We start from the raw sequence: 23,656 nt of genomic DNA on the forward strand, positions 1-23,656 counted from the left end.
AAATGTCTATTGTTCAGGCCAACCGGTCTGTGGTGTTTTGTTATGGCAACAGACATAAAAATATGTTTAGTGATATAAAGGCCAATTCACACAATAATGTGATCTTTTCTTCATCAGGAAGGAAAGGGAGACAAACACAGAAAGCCCCCTGAGTCACACTGGAGTTCAGGAACTGCCAGCACTTTCCAGAAGTCACAGAAAGACAGACAGGGCCTCCCTGGTGGTGCAGTGGTTGAGAGTCCGCCTGCCGATGCAGGGGACATGAGTTCGAGCCCCGGTCTGGGAGGATCCCACATGCCGCGGAGCAACTAAGCCCGTGCAACACAACTACTGAGCCTGTGCTCTAGAGCCCACCGGCCACAACTACTGAGCCCACATGCCACAACTACTGAAGCCCGCGCGCCTAGAGCCCGTGCTCAACAGCAAGAGAAGCCACCTCAATGAGAAGCCGCGCACCACAACGAAGAGTAGCCCCCGCTCGCCGCAACTAGAGAAAGCCTGTGCGCAGCAACGAAGACCCAACATAGCCATAAATAAATAAATAAGTAAGTAAGTAAGTAAGTAAGTAAGTAAATAAATTAATTAATTAATTTTAAAAAAAGCTTCCAGGGCTGAAGGGAATTTTAACTGCACAACCTTTCCAGAGAACAACTTAACAATGTCTCAAAAGACAGAAACACAAAAGTCCATCCTCTTTGACTCAGAAACCCTACCTCTTTCAGTCTATTCTGAGCACCCATTATGTGCCAGGCACTCTTGTGATCACTGGTGACAAATGAAGACCCCGCCCCCATGGAGCTTCCCCTGCCCTGCAGGGGGAGAAAACATAATGTCCCAGGGGATAAATGCTATGAGAATATAAAGTGGTCTGGGGCGGGGCAGGGTGTAGCATGGAGGTAGAGGCAATGGCACGGCTGTTTCTGAAAGAAGTGCTCAGGGTAGGTCTCCCCCCCCCTTTGAGTAGAGATGTGAACTAACTGCAAGCCAGGCATATGGATCTGTGGGGTTTGAGGGTTCAAGGTAGAGGGCACAGCTTGACTAGAAATGCAGAGTGAATGAGGGGCCACCAAGGACCAGACAAGCAGCAGAATCATGAGAAGAACTTCAAGACTGAGACAATGGTGGGGAGATAAGCCAACCAGGGGCTTATCCATGTGACTTGCTTGGCCAGTGGGATCTTAGTGGGTGTGACGCAAGCAGGGGCTTGCAAAGCACTGGCGTGGTTGAACTTGACCTCACATCTGTGCCACCACTTTGAGAGCACATGCCCCAGCTAGTCTGTTGGAACAGAGCTGCCCTGGTGGAGCTTAGCCTAGATCAGCTGATCCACAGACCTGAGAGTGGGCCCAGCTGCCTCAAAGAAGCTGCTCCAGGCAACCGACAAATATGAGACAATAAATTATTACTGTTTTAAGCCAATGAGCTCTGGAGTGGTTTGTTACACAGCATCATCCTGGCAATATCTGACTGTTACAATGCCCAATTGAAACTTAAGAAATCTGAGACCAGTGTACTTCACTTAGCCTGGGGAATATTCCTGATTATTCCAGAATGATAGAGGGGCCTGACCAACTCAACAAACCACAGCTCTGAGGGGAATTCCTGGAGCACAGCAGCCTCATCCTGATATTCTTTCTACCGGGCAAGACAATACTCCATTTCAAATAAGATCCCTGTGGGTTAATCAATACTATGCTCCATTTTTGTATTTGTTTCCTATACCGAGAGTCTGTTACCAATCAGCCTTAGCAAGAGTGCTAAGCTTGCCTCTCTCATCTGCTCTGCTAAAAAGTTCCCCCCAAGTGTTTGTTCAATGTCCTCCTAAAAGACATTTGACTAAGGTGACCAAGGAAGGACAGAACTGCTCTCTGGCTGAACCACATTTAAATATTTTAGGCTCCAGGACAAGCACGGACCATAGTCCAGCTCACTTATCAAGTTCCGGGTAACACAGGTCCAGCTGGAGCCCCTGCCACAGTAGGGATGCCCTACGGAACCCCTTTGAATAAAGCTTTCCCAAGTCCTGACCTGGGGATGCTTGGGACCAGAAGATACTCACTGATCCTTCAGTAGCATATGACCACAGCACACATTTCTTCAAGGCTTCTACAAAAATATGTTATACCCAATTTCCAAAGTCTCTACCTACAGATCTCCTTACTGGTAAGCCTCCAAGCCCTTTAAATGCTCCTACCACACGCTCTAAGTATTAGAGTGCTCAGCACGATATAGACAGAGTTGAGGTCCACCTGGGGAAGGAGACAGTGCAGCCCATCCAACTTTCTTTCCTACCCCCTGCCTGGCATCCCCTCCTTCGCTCCAAGTCACAAGCCTGGGAGGAGGGCTGTGTGGTCCAGGCTTGGGGGCGTGAGGCAGGAACAAACCAGGTCCTTATTTACCATCCTCCTCGTTCAGTCCTGCCTGCAGCGTCTCAGCCCGCTGCTCTGCTCTTCCGAACCCAGAGAGCTGATTCACCCACTTAACTACACAGCAAGTTCAGAATGGCTGTCAAAATTCGGTCATCTGTAACAGCAAAAAAGTCAGTGAACCACAGACAGCAGACAGCTGGGCTTTTAAAGAGCCCCTTGTTTTGACGGCCTCATCCACCACCCGTCTCTTCATCACCTTCCTCGTTCAGCCTCGCTGTAGCGTGCTCCGAGCTGGTATAAATAGGTCTCTCTCAGAGTGCAGCTCCCCATGCAAAAAGGTTAAATCATCCTCCATCTATGGAAAACATTCCATTATCACTGCATTTTTTAGTAAAGTAAAGATGCTTCCCTACTGTGCACAGAAAGCTATTTGCCCTGGCATCGTATAAATATTTGATGCCGGTCTTTTGGCAAAAGGACACCTTAACTTTCCAAGCTTATGCTTTACAAGAGGGATGTGAGAAAAGGACATTTGCCCTATTATCCCAAGAGGTAAATTCTATGAGAAAACTGCTCTTCCCCTGCAGCCTCTGGGACACGAAGACTCCATCTAGCAAGTACCCTTCAGGCTCACCCTAGGTGCCAGTCCTCTCCCAAGTCCAGTGTGAAATGCACACGCCATCGACATAGGGGTCGATGCATGTGGTCTACTAGAAAATGTTACTGTTCTCCTTTTAACAAGCTAGGATGGTTTAAATGCCCACACTGGGGTCACTGGCATAACAGATGTCCTTGACCCCCTGAAACCCCTTTTCCCCACCAGCATGGCACTCACGGCACCACCTTGGTTCCAGGAGTGGCCTGTACCAACTGCATAGCCATAATCGCCCATGTTATAGGGACGCACGCGCAGCCGCACTCAACCAATCGGACAATGGTGTGTGCAGCTCCCCCATCACCCCACAGCTAATCTGCTGACATTATCAAGAGTGGAGCAGGCCTGCTGCTTCTCTTGCTTCTGCAGCCCTCACTTCTGTTCTCGGCCAGCCTGCCTGCCTTCCTGCAGTCCCTGTTTGAAGCGGTGAATAAGTTAGTTAGGGGCAGCCTGCAACTTCAGTGTCATTTATCAGACCAGATGACCAGATGGGGAGGAAACGCCCTGATTCTGTGCTTGCCAGCTAGGAGGGCCTCTGCCAGGCACATTCATGGCTTCTCATTGAATGCCTCCCCCTGCCACAAGTTCTGCAAGGTTATCATTCCCCCTAAGTGGTGAGAAGATGGAAGCAAGCTATAGGCGTGAAACCATTTGTCCACATTCAAGCGCATACAAGGGCCTATCTCGACCTGAAATGTAGTTTGTGTGACTCCAAAGCCTATGCTCTTTCAACAGGTGACAGATATTTTATTTTGCTACCACGAGGATGTGCCAGGGGCTGTGCTCCAGCCAGGGGATGAGCAGCCTAGGCGCCCAGCCTCATGGAGCAGGCGTGCTCTGACCACTAGGCTGCTCTGCCTGTCCTCGTGTTTTGTGTGCATCTCAGTGGGGCTGCAGTGAGATGGCCTTACGGCTTCTGTTTGGGGCCAAATCCATGCAGAGGCCATGCCTTCCTGCATGGGGCAAAGAAAGAACAAAAATATGTGTGTAAATGGATAAGCTGTATCTATCAACACAAGGGACAGCATACAGCAGCGAGAAAAAATGATCTGCAGTGACGTGTAAAAATGTGGATGAATCTCACAAAGAGAAGCCAAACAGAAAGAAGCCAAACGCAAGGGCAGACTCCACCCACATAAAGTTCACGCCCCACCTGTGACGCTTCCAGTCAGGACCGTGGTCGCCCTGGGGGAGAGGCATTGTGAGGCTGTGAGTGGGACTCTGATGGAGCTGGGATGCCCTGTTTCTTGATCTGGTGCTGGTTACACGGGTGTGCTCGCCTTGTGAAAACCCACTGAGCTGGACCCTTAGGATCTGTCTTGGTTTCTGTACGTGTGCTATACTGCAAGAAAAAATGTACTTAAAAGATGTGCCATGGATAGAAGAGAAAATGCATTTCATGGTGTAAGTGAAACGTACCCCTTATGTTATTCAGCGGCTCCTCTGAAATAGAAGCTACGCCTGCGACCACTAGGCCAACATGCCTGGAGCCTGCGGTCAGACAAGGCAGTGGCCGTGAACTTCCTGCAACCTCCTCCTCCCTTGCTCCCCCAGTCTGCAGGGGCCTGGTGATGCACACCCCAACGCCAGCTTCCCCCAGCACTACGCATTACTGAGCAGCATCCAGAAACCTTTATTGGTCGCCTCCTGTATACAGTGCACGGTGGACAGACACCAGGACACTAAGAAGCATAGGAAGCAGGCCCTGCCCAAGGGCCTGCAAACATGTCTGCCTAAAATGTGTCCCTACATGTATTTTATTTAAAATACATACATGTTTTTTACCTATGTATTTTGCAAATACAAGGTAATCTGGTTTATGCCAGGCATCAAAAATGTGGTCTAAATACCAAATGTTATTTGGATTGACGTGAAGCTGGGGCATCAGAGAAAGTCTTAAGGAAAACCTAATCTTTAAAGAGGTAGGAAGGGAGGGACTTCTAGGTACAACATGTCTCCTGATGTGACACAGCTCGTCAAACACAACAGCATCTGGAATGTATCCTAGACCTAAGGGCTTAATTTATCGAGGCCTTAGAGCTAAATTCCAGTTTATAGGAAACAGAGGCTGGAGAAACAAGAAAAATTTATGAGGCACTGGCCGGACAAATCCAGAGCGCAGGGCATTCTAAGAGGCTAGGTTTATTTCAAGCAGTCAAGGTCATGAAGAACGACTCTTCCAGGTACAGGAGCCGTAGGGACGTGGTCACCGTATGCAGTGCCTGTTGCTGGGCTGGATTCTGGTTTGCGCTACTTGCTGCAAAGGACATTTTGGAAACAGTGGAAGACCTGTGAACATGGGCTGAGTAGAGATGATGCTGCCAGAGGCGGAAGGACTGCCCGGCTAGGAGAGGGTGAAGGTGGGGCGAGGGGAGGGGCAAGGCCAGGGGGTAGGGAGAGGGAGGGGGAGGGCTAGGACAGGGCCAAGGGCAAGGCCAAGGGCAGAGCAAGGTGGGGAAAGGAGGGGAGGGCAAAGGGTAGACCAGGTGGGATGCAGAGCAAGGACGGGGCCAGGGGGACAAGGCGGGTGAGAGCAGGGCAAGGACAGCTGGTGGTGGCCAGTGATGGTGGCAGGGACTCTGCAGGCCTGGAAGCCCTTGGTGGGAAAACAAGCTTCAGAAGGCGGGCAGCCAGCTCCACCTCGCCCTTACCCCAGACTCCTGGTACCCACCCGAGCCCTCAGCAGCAGCCAGCTCAGCAGAGGGTCTCCCTGCCCGGCCTTTCCCACCCTTGGGAAGCGTAGATTCTGGCCTTCATCTCACTGGCTGCAGTGTTTCCGTGCATCCATCCATCCTGCTGTTTGAGCATCCCCTGGGCTCATCCACGCTGCTGGCTGCCACCAGGTCCTGCTACTTCCCTTAGGGTGACTTTCAGCTCTCCCCTCCACAGGGGCCCAGCCGGGGGCCTCAACCTCTTTTCAAACCTCAAACCTCTTTTCTCTCCTCGAGTCCCTTTTCCCCACCTACACCCTTCTTTCTTCCAACCACTTTCTTGCCACTTAGCAGCTGGGCACCGTGGCAAAGACTTCAGTGCTCTGTGTCTCGGTCTCCACAGACGTAACGACAGTACCCACCCCACTCAGCCATGGGGATCAGATGAGTTGCTGTGTGAGCTGCTTGGCCGAGGACCAGCGCACAGGAGCCGCTAGGGGTGTGTTACCATCATTCTGCTGCCCTATCACCTATGCCTGAAGTCTACCAGACCCCAAGGCCACAGCCTCCCCAGCCCAGGACACCTGGGCATTCTCAGGAGGGACGCCCAGGAGGCCACGAGCAGAAGCCCAACTCGAGGATGGTACAAGCCTTTCCATGTCCTGGGAGGTAAAGACTCGAAAACAGAAGATGGAGTCTTCACTGGATTCTTCGGGCTAAACATCACCTTGTTTATGGGACAAAGCTCTCATGCATTTTATGACCCTGTGGAAAATATTCTGAAGCACAAATGTCTAGTTAAGAAGACTGATGCTTTTCCAGATGGCAAACAGCTTAAAGATGTGCTCCTAGCTCTGCCAGGTTTATTTGTAAGGACACTAATTATCCTACTAGAAATGGGTTCTTTTTATAATGATGATTAGCTTGCTTTTTTTTTTTTTTAAATTCTGGTTAAAGAACATATGCATGTTTCCTCCCTGGCCAACAGAAAGCCTGGGCTTTCCTAGAGCAGAAACGCGCTAACCCAGTAAGCCCTTCTCCCAGGTCACACGCTGCCTCCTATCAGAAACGTCAGGGTGAAATCGCGTTTGAATTTTGAGTGGGTTCAGACGCATTTTGTTCTGAGAATGTTGCAGCCGTCACCGGGACAGGGATGTGCAGCCACGGTGCAGCCCGACGTGTGGGCAGCCCTGCTGTGGAGACGTCACAGGCTCAGCGCAGGCTGCTCGGCTGCACTTGCCAGGGAAAATTTCATGTTCTGTCTTCAAGGCAGGAAGGCTGGATTTCATGCAGCTAAAGCCAAGGGAGGATATAACAGCATTTCCAACACTCTAGTCAAATCTGAAGCAAGACTGTATACGTTATCTGTGTTTTTGGACTCAAGGTTGGAGATCGGGGCTGGGGGAGGGCTGGAGGTGGTAACGGAGCCTTGGTTGCCAAAGGCAGAATGGCTAGACAGACAACGAACGGCAGCGTGAACTTTCAAGTTCAAGGTGTCCTCTCTTGGGGCTCAGCTCGCCTCTGACACATGCAGGCAAGAGAGAAAACTTCCCCTTTGAAACCCCAGTTCTCCCAAGGTGGGGACATGACCCGTGGCTGCCTTGGTGGCTGCCACGTCCAGCACCTCCTTACCTATCTGTAAGATGTTAGTGCAACTAACATCAGTTTCCCAGGGAGATATGCACAGTCACAGGGAGCCCCTCTGGGCCCAAGAGGAGATTAAAGGAGCTGTTGTTGCCACACCCGAAGACGAAGACGGGCAACGGGGTGTCCCTGCAGGAAGCAGGGGGGGGAGGGTTCCTCCCTGGCCCCCCCTAATGCTAATGACGAGGGCTGTAAACATCTGGCCCTAGCACACACCCTGGTGTTGGACGGTGCATCTTCAATAGGCCGGGACGACCCCTGGCTTCCAGGAACTCTGCAGGCACCCAGGGAAGGCCTCCTGGAGCAGAGGGAGTTTACTGATCTTGCCGCCAGGGAATGGAACTGACTCGTGCTTAGTTGTATTAATGAAAATATACTCTAGAACTGCACTGTCCAATACACTAGCTATGAGCTACACGTGGCTATTGACATTTAAATTAATGAAAATTAAATAAAATAAAAATTAAGTTCCTCAGTCATACGTACCACATCTCCAGTGGTCAGCGGCCACCAATGGCTGGTGGCTACCATACTGGACAGCACACATACAGAACAGCCCCGTCGACACAGCGAGTTCTACTAGACCGCCCGTCACCTTTCTTATGTCCTTCACCCACCCACAAATAGTCGTGGCCCACGATACCGTACAATGCCTGCTGCTACTATATAAACATACTAACATTAGATATTGCTACTAAGATAGGGACAAGGGACCTGCACTGTACAGTGTTCTAAGGTTTTGGATGATTGCATGTATGTACATTCAGAATTAAGACTGATGTCTCTTCCAAGGATGCTTGTTAGCATCTCAAGGGTCGCAAGTAATATAGCATCCAAACTCTGTTCCTGACGCTGCTAATTTTTAGAGAGAAAACTGCTCAACAACCAAGACGCAGGGCTGTCAGTGCCCCCTGCCACGTTTTGCTGGGATCATCGGATTTGGTGTTACTTTACGTTTCACTTACTTCGGGATCCTGCAGCCCTCAGCATCCACACATGCTGGCAGGTTGGCCCTACTCCCCAAATTGTCTCCCGATTTCGACGCCCCTAGCAACTCAACTTGCCTTCGTGTTAACTTGAAAACCCTTTCTTTGCCTGTGACACATCTCCCCACTTTGGGCAAACTTTCTCTCTGCCTTAGAAAAGCTGACACCAATAGTGCTACTCATGCAGCAACCCCCCAGAGAGAACCCATTACTGGCAGGGCCACTGGGTGCCGAGAGACCCAGGAGCAGTGTGTATGCCCATGGAGCTTACAGAAACCAATGCACTTCTCTGCAGTTAATTCCAAGGGGCTGCTACTGTTGCTTCAAACTGTAATGGTGTCTACAAACAATTAGTACTTTTGCAGCGGCATGATCCTAGGGGGTAATTAACAAACCCTGGGAAAACCTTTTGAAAAGGTTTTAAAAGCAACCTAGATCGAGGTCACCAACAATGAAACAGAATTGTTCCCGCTTCTCTGTCATGTTAGAATAGACCTGGCTGACTCCTGCAGGGGTTGACATAACATGGGTGGTGCGCTTTATGGAAGATTCCTCTAGATGTGTTCATCAGAAATCAAACACAGCATGCTGATCCGCCGCAGAGCTTTCTGAATAGGGCAGGCTCTGAAGACGGGCTGAGAGGACAAGAGTTAAGCAGCAGAGTTCAGAAGGGCCCCCCGAGGGGTGGGCTGTGCCTTCCCTACCGTTGACCAAGCCGAGGGAGAAGACCGAGTTCACCAGGACGCCGCCCTTCCGGAAGTGGTCGCTCATGTGCTCCAGCCAGTTGGCATCCAAACTGCTCACCGTCTGGCCATTCCTGGAGACCCGGAGGGGAATGGTGACGGGATAGTATTGCCGGCACTTCTGATGGCTCTTCGGTTTGTTGAAAAGGGCGAAAATCTCCATTTCTGTTGGGATTTGTAAAGAGAGTAGGGAGAGAAGAGGTCACATGGTGACATACTGCCTCACTGGGCCTGACGGGATCTCTCAGGAGCCTGAAGAAACTATATCAAAGGCCAAAGTTCTGTTAGGTTTTGCACTGTTACTTAATAATAAAACCCGATTCCAGGGACTTCCCTGGCGGTCCAGTGGTTAAGACTCCGTGCTTCCACTGCAGGGGGTGCGGGTTTGACCCCTGGCCGGGGAACTAAGATCCCACGTGCCACGTGGTGCGGCCAAAATCAATTTCTTTTAATTTAAAACAACAACAACAAAAAAAACCCCAATTCTAAGCAGTATGTTAGGGTGGCTTAAAAGTGACATGGACCTCAAAGGTTGAGTCTTAAGGTGACTGCCAACAAAAAAAGTGGCACTTGCCATCTGCCTCTACAAGGATGAGGTCACTAGCCACTGCAGCCACCGACCTCAACACACCCTGAAAGGCATTCAGGGTGGAGATCAGGAAGGAGGCCCTCTGTGCTCTGAGAAAAACTGGCAGATCCAGCTCTTAGACAGTCAGATATTTTCAGGAAAAGACATTATGAGCCCAATTCTTGCATCTCCTCGTATCTAGAAAAGCACTAAAATCATTAACAGTGACACCTGCTCTCGTGACTAGCAGCCAGCCTCTGCCAACACGTGTGCTCCACTGCACGTGACCCCTTCACTAAAATCATGTCTAACACTGTCCTTCTCCCCACCTCTCTGGAGCAGTTTCTCAGAACTACCTGAAACGCTGTCTCCCAGGCTAGAATCCTCATTTAGCCCCAAATAAAACTAACTAGCAAGTCTCATGTTGCAGGACTTAGGTTTTGAATCTGGCATATGATGAATAGGTGTTAGCTGGGATTCATTTGTACAGTTAGGTGTTTGAGCAAAGGACATAGTAGACATTTCTAGAAATTCATACGAAGGTGTGTTTTAGAAGAAAAAGCAGACATAGTTTGGGGGCGAGAGCTGGTCTTAAAAAAACAAGTAAATGCACAGAGGCACAGAAAGACAAAAATACTGCTGTAATTCCTGGAACCTTGTACATCCCTGAACTGACTATTTATAAACTGCAGTGGTGTTTCCTGGGGCCAGACCCATAATACTTAATCAAGTACATCAAAAATACATCACTGATATGTAAAAATAAATACGTTCCAGTAAATGCAGGTTCCTGCCTGAAGTGGTAGGTCGCTCAAACAGCCAAGCAGGCCCTGAGACTGAGGCTCTGCTTCCCGTGCCTTCATTTATAGCTCAGTTCTTTAAAAATCAATACTCACTACACCCCACAGCTGACCCTCGCCTCCTGTGACACACGCTACTGGCCGTGAGTGAGCAGTGTCAGCCTCCGGAAGCAAACACCTGGAATTTCAATCGAAGTCTGGAGGTCTATTTTTGCGTTACTCATTTAGTCAAGCAATCAGAGCTCACCCAGCTTAAAAAGCTTTGCTTACATGGGCTAGTCAGGAATATGCTTTGGTTTCCAAAAATATCTATTTGGATAATAAGAAAGTCCCCACCCTTCTTCCAAAGAAATATTTTAAAGGTCATAAACAATGGTTGACATTAGCAAAAAGGACAAAGGACATCCACGCTCCTTGCAGGAGATACCTCGCCTAGACTCACATTCTGGGACACTGCATCCCATATTTCAGTATTTCACAATTTTTCCAGTATCCGAGTACATTACTTTTTTTTTTTTTTTTTTTTTTTGAGGTATGCGGGCCTCTCACTGCTGTGGCCTCTCCCGTTGCGGAGCACAGGCTCCGGACGCGCAGGCTCAGCGGCCATGGCTCACGGGCCCAGCCACTCTGCGGCATGTGGGATATTCCTGGACCGGGGCACGAACCTGCGTCCCCTGAATCGGCAGGCGGACTCTCAACCACTGCGCCACCAGGGAAGCCCAGTACATTACTTTTTAAAATGGACTCACTCTGCTTTATCTAAATAAGTGCACTTAAACAGGAAACTCTGCTTCACGACTATAAGGGAAACCACTACCATTTGCAGTAAACAGGAGTGAATGATGAGGCACGTTCACACCAAAAATGTCCATCCACGTAGCACCTCAAATTATCTCACAAGATGACTGTATTCTGGGACCAAAGGAAGGCTTTCCACAGCCCCAAATGAGCAAGCACCAGCAGAGACCTCCGGGGAGCAACGCTGGGCCACAGACTTTGTCGTCAGCAACGGTGAAGCCGACAGGGAGGCCATTTCAAGCTATCCATGGGGTAGAGCCAGTTAGGAAGGAGGGGTCCCCATCTTCACAAACGGCCACCTGGATCTTCAACAACCACCGCTGGCCCGTTCATCATCCCCAGCCCAAATTACCTTTCTGGGTCCGCTTACCTGACTCAGGAAGCCAACTACAATCCAGCCAGGAAGTGCTTTCGCAGGAGAAATTAGGTCTTGGTATACGGAGCTAGCAATCCCTAGACTATTTCGTGACTTTCAGATACACACTTTAGGAATGGAGTCGTGCAGACAGCACAGAAGGTTTGTAAAGGAGGGAAATCAAGCAATGGATTAGAGCTGGGGGGTGAGACAGGAAGTGATTGGGTGTTTTCCAGTCCAAGGTGCCAGTGATTCCAATAAGACCTGCAGCTACTAAAGGCAAGAGGGTAAGTCATGCTTTAGCGAGTCCTTGACTTCATTTCAATTTCTTCAAAAGCAGACCCTGTAAGCTTTTGGGTGCAAGTCGTTCATTTGGGAAGTAATCCCAGGAAACAGAGAGAGAGAGCAGGGACGAGAAACAGAGAAGAGCTGAAAGCCAAGGAAGGCTGCATTGATGAAGCGGGTCACTGTCACGGCACCTGGGGACCTGACACACCATATACGCACACCCCATATTGCTCTATGAGGGGCAACGAAGCCGGGCATCTGTCCTCAGGGATGGAGGCCACTCCTGAGGCGTTAATTCCCTGGGACATCTGCCCATTCCAGAGAACACGTGCAGGCAGAGGCTAGGAAAACTGTCCTCAGGTGACCGCAAGGTGGGCCAGAGCACCAGTCCCCAGGGTCTGCTACGGTCAAGCCCAAATGCATACGAATGATCAACAAAAAGAAAAAGAAATCACAGCCTCTGCACGGGAGGATGAGCGGGGAACTGAGAAGTGGCCCACGTCCAGAAATACATGACAGCACTTGATCACACAGCAGGGTCCCCAGCCACACGGCAAGACAAAACCACAGCTTTCCCACACGCGTGATGAAACAGAACGAGGGAAGGCAGAAGCAGCAGCAGCATGCTTGGGGGCAGGGCAGGGAGACAAAGGTGGATGGTGGGGCGCCGACAGCGCCCCCTGCTTTCCGTCTGGATCCTCCCCAGGGAGGAGGACCAAAGCCAGCGCCAGAAATAAATTTTTCAGGAAGGAAAAGGAAAGGCTGTTGGAATCGAGAGCCTCCAAAGCATGAGCAGCAATGAAATATTGGAAGAAACCTGCTTCCACATGCCCAAGCCTTCAGTAAACTCCTGTCCCGCTGCCGCCTTGGCCACAGTCCTCTTTCTACTCACGTGGAAACCAGCCAAGAAAAACTGTCCCCAAACGATGCCCTTTGATGTTTTAATATTCTGACTCTCCAATACACATCCTCACAGGAGCAGTCACCAGGGATTCCGAGAAGAAGACCAAGTTTGTTTACATTTTCTCAGCTGCTCTGTGACCCTGCCATGACCCCAGCTGGAAGATTTTTCCAGACATGGAACAGAAAGTCCCAAAGGAGGGAGAAGGCATTGTTTCTGAGAATGTTCTGAGAATGGCCGCAGGACTGGCCTGGCAGGGCACCCAAGGAGCTTCGAGACTGTTCTATCTTGCACTTCTATTTCTGTCTCGTTGTCTTGCTGTGTTCCCCTGACATTGGGGGTGGGGTGGGGGCTTGCCTTGTGTCATTTAGATGCTTTGTGTCCAGAAAAGGTGGTAGTCCAGAAAACATGGCAGGTGCCACACCTGTGTCTGCTGGATTGACCTGAGCCAGACAAGGGCAAGGAGCTAGGTGGAGGGGAGAGGAGGGGACGTGGGCCTGGAGCTGGGGCCAGCTGGCCGCTGCCGGCCTGCCAGCCGGGTCCGCTCAGGCCTTGCCAAGCTCCTTGGGAACAAGGAGGAAGAAGGCAGATGCCCGGTTCGGAGGCAGGTGCCAGGCAGTAGGGACTTAGGCATGGGACGGAAGCCTGCAGTCTGTCTGCAGCTGCGGCCCCAGAGAGGTGGTAACTTGCAGGTAGCAGGTGGGTCCTGGCATCCCAGGGGACCTCCAGGCTGCAGGAAAGAAAGGGTTCAGAGTCTGGCTAAAAGCATGGGGCTCCCAGGGCCAGACTGGGAGAAGGAGGCTGGCAAGTTGGCTGGGTTGGAAGGGACAAGTGGGTGTCAGATTTGGCCTGGGAGCCAGGCTGGGTGGGACCTCAGGTCTGCTGAGGTCACGGCAGGGGAGCTAAGGTGAAAGGTGTCATTGCGAAGACGAGGCTGTGGCTGTCTCTGGAGGAAGAGAGGACAGAAGGGCCTCAGGCCTGGCCAGATCCCTGCATCTGGGAGGAGGCTGCTTCAGGCACCTCTGGGCCTGGGGGAGGCCTGCTTGCCAGGCAAAGTGTGGGACCCGCTGTCTGCACAGCAATCCACGGGGCCCACTTGTAAGGATGTCAGCGGCCCACAGGATGGGAATGTATTAACGAGGGCCATCACCATCGCCATCATCTCACATGACTCCAGCCTCCATGGGGGAACGGTGTCCCTCTATGCCCAGAAGCCTTAAGTGGATCCCCCAGAATCACAAGCTGGTAAGTAGCAAAGCCAAGACTCTTCCAAACCCCCAATGCTGGGCTGTGTCCAAAATCTAACAAGAGGCTAATTTCATCGGCACATGGAAAGCGGGAGCTGACAATGACGATGTGCGTGTGTGTGTGTTGTCGGGGGTGGGGGTGCCGGGGAGGTGTTCAATAGCTATTTGTTAATGGACTGAGTGAAAGGCCAGGAAGATGGTGGCAGATTGGGGGTGGGGGACAGAACCACAGGGTAGAACTATTCTGGGGGCTCTGGGAGGGGAGGACAAGGCCCAGGGAGGACGGGCAGGCTCAGGGGGCATCCCCCCCAGAAGAGGCTGCCTGCCAAGGATCCCTGCTGAATAGAATCCCCCTCCAGAGAAGGACACTGCAGTCCCTGGCTCAGGTTCCTGGCTGCATCTGTAGGCATTTTACGTGAGCAGGTGCAGGTAGGAAGGGTAACTCTTGGAAGATTTTGCATTATTATCTCGGTGCCAGTGAGAACCAGTTGACTTTGCGTGAACCTGTGTGGCCTCCTTGTTTCTCCTGCTCAAGTTTCAGCGACAGAGACAAGATGGGAACGCTGGAGGCCAGGAGAGAAGTGCCAGGGGTCCGTCCTGCGACACTTCCCTAACCTTGCCGTGCACTGGCCTGTCTGCGGTGAATGAAGGCAGCTACCCCCCGGCACAGAAACGCATGGAGAACGTGGCATGGGAACGCGGTCCTGCTCTTCCCAGGTGCTCTGCGTTTCATCAGGAGGCCGGGGCGAGCTAGATGTGAGAAAGGAAGCAGCCTGCAGCAAGGCCCAAGTGATGTCTGCACGGCCTGACATCCAACCTACAGGAAATTCCCTAGGACGAGCAGGAAGAAACCCAGGTGGGCATGGGGAGCAGAACGCCTGGACCAGAGCGGTCCCTGCAGCCCGTGGGGAGGGGGAGGGGAGGCCTGCCCTGTTTCCAGATGAGAGCTCCCTGGCAGCCCTCCTGAGCAGCCTCCGCCCCACCAGCTCCCCCAGGCTCCTATAAAGGAAACAAATTAAAGGAGGAAAGGGAGGGGGAAGGAGGGAGGGTCCCTCTGGATTTTTTTTAATTGTCTTGCTGTGATTGCCTATTTAAGCCCACCTGGCAGAAAGAGGAATTAAAAACACTTCACCCTCCTTAGGGGGCCCTGAGAGAAAGGGAGGTGAAAGCTGAGTGAGCAGCGGGGAGGGGGCATTGGGGAAGGGGTGGGTGATGGTGCATGGACTTCCCAGGGAAGGAAAGGAAAGACTTCCCCGGAAAACGATTAGGAGAGAAGCCGGGGTCAGGTGAGGGCTGTGAATGGGGACAGGGTCCCTGGACAGCCGGCCGGCCTTCTGGGAGGTTGAAACTATGCTTGCTCAACTAATGCTCAGACGAGGAGATAACATTTAACTCTGTGAGGGCACGCAGGCGACTGTCCTTATCTGTGATACGGGTGTAATAATAGCATCTTCTGTCACAAAGCTGTTGTGAAGCACAGTCAAGACACACAGGAAGAGCTCAGAACAGTTCACTCAGAGGGTTGTCACCATGATGACGTCTGTCCATCCCCTGCAAGGCCACGCCTGTGCACTCGTAACCCCTGTGTGTCACTGACTGATGAAAAAGATCCAAAGATTCATTTATTCCACCAAAAGAGAAATAAAGGGTAACAGTGAGACCTGTGGCCTCCTGCGCAGAGAGATGAGTGCCAGGCCCATGAGCAGACAACAGACACACACAGCTGCCGACCGAGCAAGCTTGGGGGGGGGGTGGCACTATAAGCCCCTCACAGCTGGAGTTCTCATGCTCTGCTGGGCTGACCACTTCCAGACACACCCTAACCTGCTATTCCTCAGCAGGAACTGATTTTCTTATAGAGAACAGGGACTTGAGGAAATGAGATGCAGGCCAAGACACTTGGGGTATCATGGGGGGTGGGGGGCGGTCTCTGTGTGCCCAGCGATGGGGGGGAGTGTCTGAGTGAGGGAGGGAACAGTCACAGGACAGCAGGAGGGACCTGGGGCGGAAGGTCCCAGGACAAGTCTCCCCAGTTAACTCAACCCCAGGAGGCAGGAAGTCTGGAAGGAATCTTGGAGAAAAGTGGATTCTGGAACGAGGAATATCTGAAAACTCCTGAGGGGACCCTCGGTATCAAGAGGCCCCTTTCCCCAAGGCAGGGTTCTGTGCAGAGGTGGGGGCAATGGTCAGGACGACGGAGCCTGTACCCCAGTCATAAGAACCGCCACTTAGGAGTGCTTTAAATACATCTCTCCTTTCACCTTTCTACAAGAAACTTTTTTTTTTCCATCCCTATTTTACAGGGTAAGGAGCTGAGGCACAGGAGGGTATCTTGCTCAAGAGGTCTGGTTCTTAACCCCTGTGCTCCCTGCCCTCTCTCCTGGGGCCTGTGATGCCCTGATCCGTCACCCTCCCAGGGCCTGAGATGGTACAACAGAGGGGCTCCAGGGAGGCCAGTCCTCCTTCTCGGGATTCAGCCCGACAGCCATGCAGAAATGGGGGATTCTGAAATAAGACTGGTATGTTCCATGGGAGGCGCCCACGGGATCCTAACGTGCTCTCAGCTACTCTGTGGGGGCAGAAGTTCCACAACTGAGCCTCTACTTCAGCACCTATTTAAGAAGGATCAAGGCTTTCACGAAACGGTCCTAATCTCTCCCGGAACTGAGGCTGCTGCCAACTCCCCCTCCAAGGTCAACTTTGCAAACCAGCCCCAGAATTAACCAGCCCATAGTTTTCTTTTCAGGAACTACTGACATAACAAGAAAAACTATTTCACCCTCTTTTCTCCGGCCACACCGCGCAGCCTGTGGGATCTCAGTTCCCCAACCAGGGATCGAACCCGCACCCCCTGGAACAGAAGCGCGGAGTCTTAACCACTGGACCGCCAGGGAAGTCCCTCGCCCTCTTTTCTATTCTCAAAGTATAAATGGTTCCTCGTCATTTCTAAGAGGCTAACTTCAAGAATTAGTAGGTAAATAGTAACATTAACCAGGGAGATGATCCAGGAAGGCCTAAAGAGAAAGGCTTCGTAAGACCTGTGGCCGCCTCCTGTCAGTCTTGTCACCTGTCACCTCCCAAAGGCTAGAAGAGGCCACGCAGCTTATACGAGGGCCTGGCTCTCAGGAAATGGCTCGAGGCTAGATTTCCTGGAGAAGGAAGACAAAGGGAATCACGGGAAAATGAAGAGAAACTTAGCTCCCTGTAGACTGAGGGCCTCAGTAAACCTTGTTCGTCTGTCTGAGTATCACACAGGAAAGACCAGGCAGAGGGCCGGCCTGGGCTCACACATCAGCCTGGGCAACAGATGGACTCTCTGAGCCTCAGTTTACTCAGCTGTGAAATGGGCGATGATGGAAGAGCTCACCCACATCATAGGAAAAATGAAGAGACAGTCATAGGAAAGCTTGCTGGCCCAGCGCCCAGTCCACAGGAAGTATTAATAAACGTTGGCTATTATCATCCTTGTTGTGTTGTGTCACTATTTGAAATCCCCAACCTAAAGGGCGCGTTCCAACGGCCGTTACAACGTGATTCAGCGGAGTCGCTTACTGGTGGCCTCTCCTTGGCAGTGTTCTTTCCACGGTGCTCATCTGTCAACTATACAACTCCCTGAAATCTGGCTGTTTACAGCTGGGTGAGCTGAATCACCAGCTTCCTGCACTATTTGTCCTCAGCTGGCTTTCTTGATTTCCTTCTTTAGGCAGATATTCAAAGCAAGAGGTCCAAAAGTGGGGGCTGCTTTCTGCACTGGTGCCCAGCAAAGTTCACACTTCCTGTGTTCACACGGGGTAAGTCAGGGGCGGTGCAAGGGCGTGCGGGAGAAGCGACCTCCCGTTCTAGAACCTACTTCACACGTGACAATCTGGAGCAAGTACGAGTCAACGTCATGTGGTCCTGCCCCCTGCCCCGCCCCCGCTCCTCCTCCACACCCCTGAAAGTCACAGACAGCTTCAGGCAAGAAACAGTCAGGAGGCCCAGAAAATGGCCTGACAGTTTCTCCTGTTTGATGCACTGCTCCCTCTACACTCTAGTCCCCTTCGTTTTCCTAAAATGCCAAGGGGATTACTGACAAGCTAGCAGCCTCTCTCTCGGCGGGTCAGAGTCCCAGCACTGACATACTTACTTCCCAAGAGTGGCTCTCCATGCCCTTCCAGTGGGTCCCCATCCGGTCCATCCAGAGTCTCGCTCACCCCGCATGGAGGGGATTCTGTGCCATCCCTGGCTCCCGAGGGCGAGCCGGGCTGCTGGGCGGTGGGCACCTCCCCTCTCGGGCCCTGGCCGGGCTCTGGGCTTCTGTCCATCCCCACCGGAGCGTCGGCAGCCCCCAGGTTCTCCGTAGCCACACACCTGCCAGGCTCCTCTGTCGCATCCCGGGCATCCGCTGGGGGGCTGCCACCTGCCGAGTGCCCAGGGCAGTGGTACTGAGGTATGACCCCGACGAATTTCAGGCCCCGACTCGCAGCCTCCTGGATCTGTGAGGTAAACAGAACGAAGGGAAACAAGTGAATGGGATGTTCTAGCAAAGGGGGAACGAAATACCTCAGGGAGGCCTTGGAGGATGTTTCTGTCTGAACGTGAAGTCTCTCGAGCTGGCAAAGGCTCCGTGTCCTCAAGGCAGTGCCCACACCCCAACCCTGGCCCAACTGGGGACAGAGAGTGTGGGGCTTATTTTTTTTTAAACTATGGAAAAATAATGCATTTGGCTATGAAGGGCTGCGACGGCCTCTCTTGGCAACACTGTGTTAGTCCCGATTAGCAATTGTTTTCTAAGAAGCTGGAAGAAGGTTCTAAAAGGATGAGCTGGAACAAAGAGTGGCTGAAAGAGGAAGTTCATTTTGGTAAGAGTTTATTTTCTTGTTATTTTTTTTTTCTGATGAATCACCTACTTCCTGCTCATCAGGCTACTATATAATACGTCTATATAACGATATACTAACTACCAGATGACATTTTATGACCCAAAGAGCTTCCTCTCTGAAACAATTGTTTTGGCAGAGAAGGGCAGAGGTGGGGAGAATCACCACCGCGCAAAAGCTGACGCACGCAGCCCCGCAAGAGGGGACATATAAGGACATCAGTCCACACCCAGCCCACGGGCATCACTTTGGGCTGACCCATGACTCTCCATCCACCATCCAGTCCAGGTAACAGGTGGCACCTTCTCACCTCCTGAGCCTCAAGATGGGGGACGGATGGCCACACTGAGCTCTGTACCCCGTGAACGCTCCCCTCCCTAAAAAATACCCCAGGCAATTGAATGTAATAGTCGTAAGTGAAAAACAAACTGAAAGTAATAGCCAAATAAAATCAAGCAAGAGCTGGCCAAAACTAGAAGATGGGCTTTAGGGGACTTTCTGGGCAAGAATGCTCAAGTCACTTTACAAATAACTCAGGAGGTGGAGACCTCAGAGCTCTGTGAGTCTTAGTCACCAACCCCCAAGTGGATGACCTCAGAAAATCTCGAGGCTTCTGCGGTGATCATCTCCTGTCATTTGAGAATTAGTAAGAAATACCAGCACAGAGCTACTCTCTAAAGGAGAAGCAAGCCTTGGCAGCCCTCCCCGGATGACCCACCCTAACTTAAAGCAGGAGGTCATTTTAGTTCAACACTGGCCATTCTAGAAAATGGCCTGGAGCAGCTACACGAATGTACAGCCCAGTCTTTCTATAAGGCCTAGCCTGTGCTAGATGTAATGATAACAACAGTATTAATTGCCATCTATCACGGACCTACTATGTGTCAAGCCCTATACTATGCGTTTTATATAAATTGTTTTGCTTAACCCTTGAATGACCCTGCATGGTATCATGATCCTCATTTCAGATGAGGACACTAAGGCCCAGAGACATTAAAGTCATAAAGTAAGCTATGGGTAGCCAGGTTCAAAGCCAGGTCTGGCTTGGGCCCAAGTTCATTCTCTTAAGTACAAGGTCAAGTGGATACATGTCAAAGCATCAAGTTCTTGGATATGTATGTGCCCACACAAATGCCCATGGTTGGCCCAATTCATGCTTCAAAACTTAAAAAAAAAACTTAAAGTCATCCTTTCCATCCTGAAAAGTCATTTTTTCCCCATTAATCTGTGATATCTATCTACTCTTAGAAATTGTTTTGGAAAGCTTCTAAAACAACACACAGGTCACAAAAGTTTTAAAAGAAAAGACTGAGGAGATAATTATACCAAAGAGCCTTAGGTTGAGGGAAGGTAATGTGTACAAAGCATAGCTCTGAGCTTCCTGGCAGCACGAGCAAAAAGAGAAATGCAATGGATTTCACAGTCCCAAACGAAATAAGGAAAGACTCCTGCTCAAGAAGAGAGAAGCATAACGTGCTAGTAATTCGTCTGACATACAGGAGGTGATCAATAAGTATCTGTTGAATGAATGAATGAATGAATACATTACATAATGAGTGGATATGTGTCTCCTCTCCCAGAATGAGCTCCTAGAAGGTAGGGATGGAGACCAATTGATTTTTCAGCCCTAGACTCCAACAAACATTTATTAAGTCCCTATACTGGCTCAAACCAACATCACACTGAGGTTCTGGGGGATACAAAATAGAAGTCCTGACTTTCAAAAGATTCAGCCAATTATTGTAAACAGACTTTAAAAATATTATACTAACATGGCACAATAATGCTTATATTATAATGTTATATTAAAAAATCAAGATTCTACACTTTTTAGACACAGTATTACGACAGCTGTATAATATTTGTGTGTAATTTTTCAAAATTTATCTAATAAGCATGCATATTACCTTTATAATTGAAAAAAGTAAATATTCCAGAAATTTCTCATAGAGGGTGCTAAGCGCAATAATGGATATAAAGGTATAGAAAGGTATAGATTATTTCTGCCTGAAGGGGACACTGAGACGTTTCTCACAGAAGGTCAGGGCTGTAATAAACGAAATGGAGTAAGACTGCAATACAACTGGAAGAGGTGAGGGGTGTGGCAGAGCTGGAATGTGCATGCCTCACCGACAACATTCAAATTCAATTTTTTCCCAAAATATCGTGCTAAACCAATCCTATTTGGGGACCCAATCTGCGGGAGGCTTTGAAGGATGAATAGGAGTTCACCAGATGGGTGAAAAAAAGGGACAGGGCAGTGCAGGTAAAGAGATGGACGGATCATCACGGGCAAAGACTTGATGGTGTGCAACAGCCTGAGTATTGAAGAAATTTCTAGAAACATTTCTGGAACATGACATGAGAAGCCAGGAGTGCGCAGAAATGAGGCTGGGCTGGAAATCACAAGGGCCACACCATCGATGTCACAGAATACCAAGCCAACAAAGGCTCTGACTTCACCCCACAGCAACAGGTCCCTAACTTTCGCACCATAGTAACTCTTGAGACAGAGGAGGTGAGGGGTGAGGGGTGAGGGTCTGAGGGCAAAGCACAAGATTTCTTTGAATGCTAATCTTTTATCTTAAACATTAATGAAAACGTGGTATACTGCACCTAGTACTGCATAGTATCACAACTTTTAAAAAGATGCTCAAGTTAAATGGTAAAGATGCTCCCCTCTCCCCATTGCAAAACTTCCAGGGAAAGTGTGTCTCAAGAATATGAAACACCTTCATGCACAAATCTTTGTCTGCAGCTCTATTTACTTCCTTGGGGTGGATTCCTGGAAGTGCAATTAATGGGTCAAGGGATATCAGCTTTTCAAAGGCTTGGTACAGGATGCCAAATTGTTTACCAGGATTTTTTTTTTTTTTTTTTTGGCTGTGTTGGGTCTTCATTGCGGTATGCAGGCTTCTCATTGCGGTGGCTTCTCTTGTTGTGGAGTAAGGGCTCTAGGCGCGCAGGCTCAGGAGTTGTGGCGCAAGGACTTCATTGCTCCACAGAATGTGGGACCTTCCCAGACCAGGGATCGAACCCATGTCCCCTGCACTGGCAGGCGGATTCTTAACCACGGCGCCACCAGGGAAGTCCCCACAGGATTTTTTTTTTTTTTTTTTTTTTTTGGCGATACGCAGACCTCTCACTGTTGTGGCCTCTCCCGTTGCAGAGCACAGGCTCCGGACATGCAGACTCAGCGGCCATGGCTCACGGGCCCAGCCGCTCCGCGGCATGTGGGATCTTCGCAGACTGGGGCACGAACCCGTGTTCCCTGCACCGGCAGGTGGACTCTCAGCCACTGCGCCATCAGGGAAGCCCCCATATTGTTTACCAGAAAGGGTGAGTAGTCTTTTTTAACTAGAAGACCCACATTTAGATTTTATAAAGATCAATATTTGGCTACACCCTAGGGGCCCTGACGCCTTTGGTTTTCTACCTTATCCTAGAACGGGGACTTTGTTTTCTTTTTCGTAATGTCACTTGACTGTGTTTGTCAAACTGAATCCTGTTTGTTTCTCATTTACTCATGTATTCATTTGTTCATTCCTAACCTGCATTAAGCAGGTCTCGCGCACATCAGAAAGGTGGGCACTAGATGGTGTTCATCGGGGTTCATCCCTGGCCACCAGCTCTCCTCACCCCAAACTCCCCATGGGAACCTCCTCTACTCACCTGGACTTAACCACTAGTCATATGTTAATAATTCCCAAATTTGGACTCTCCAGTCCTGACTTTCCTCTGGGGCTCAGACCTACATGACCAATGATCACAGCTGATGGGTCTACTGTGGACCTTGTCCCTCACACTGGAGTAAAGGCATCTTCTTCAGTTCTTCCCTTTCTGTAACCCTGTGTAACTGCTCACCACATCCTGCCAGGTTTATCCCACGATGTTCCTGGAATCCCTCCCCCATTCTCCAGACTTCTCAGATCCCTTTACTTTCAGGGGCTCATCAGCAGCTGGACACCACCATGACTTCAAGCTACACCAGGTCTTCAAGATTGTGGAATTGAATCCATACAGAAGATCAAATCCTGAATGTCCAAGCCACTTTGGGTAAGGAATTCCCCACAGACTGTCACACGCATGCCCAAAGAGTTTCTCTAACATCTGTGATTAGATCATGGCAAAGCCCAGATCTGACTCTGAGTGTCTTAATGCAAACTGGTGCGCTTTCAGGACAGCGCTCTTCCACATTACACGATCCAACCTGTGCCAAGATGCCCAATCGGATACGAGTTTAAACTGAAATACACCCTGATCCACCTTTTCTCATGTTTGCTGCATTTAAAAACCATCCCACCCCCAACACTTAAAGGAGTAACAATTGCTGGTTTAGGCATCAAAAATTAACATTTTCAACTGACCCAAGACTTCATTCAACTGATCTATGATGAGTAAGAACAAATTCAATGGTAACTATATTTTCCCAGCCTAAAACCAGAGATCATGATGTGAAAAAGATTTATTTTTTCTTTTTTAAAACTTTATTTCTATAAAGGCTCAATGCATTGGCAAATGATGTCATCTTTGGTTATATATTTCAAGAATCATTTTGATTAAAGATAACACCATTGGGATAGTCCCTGATAGTCCCTGATACTCTAGGACGTCCTGTCTGTTACTCTACTTTCAAAATGAATACCATGCTGCTGCATCTGAGTGCAAATATATACTTTGTCTGGTCCTATACACATATTTGTTTAGAGTACATTTATCAACAAGGAAAACCAGTTAGGGAGAAATGGGACATGGGTTGAGTCTGGGAAAAATGAAAGACATAGGTGACACA

At 50.1% G+C, this 23,656-nt stretch overlaps 1 protein-coding gene across 2 annotated transcripts in view; it reads right to left on the reverse strand.

The window, feature by feature from the left end:
• The window catches only part of RFTN1 (raftlin, lipid raft linker 1), a 201,791-nt gene that overhangs the window by 46,903 nt on the left and 131,232 nt on the right, over positions 1–23,656 (reverse strand). For both annotated transcript variants that reach the window (XM_081235580.1, XM_081235581.1), the window contains 2 exons: positions 18,132–18,480; positions 9,010–9,213 (listed from right to left, as the gene is read on the reverse strand). In XM_081235580.1, the coding sequence (XP_081091706.1) occupies positions 9,010–9,213; positions 18,132–18,480 (553 nt within the window). The remainder of the gene's footprint in view (positions 1–9,009; positions 9,214–18,131; positions 18,481–23,656) is intronic.

Source organism: Mesoplodon bidens, assembly GCF_964165515.1.
Source record: "Mesoplodon bidens genome assembly, chromosome: 5".
Taxonomy (NCBI): domain Eukaryota; kingdom Metazoa; phylum Chordata; class Mammalia; order Artiodactyla; family Ziphiidae; genus Mesoplodon; species Mesoplodon bidens.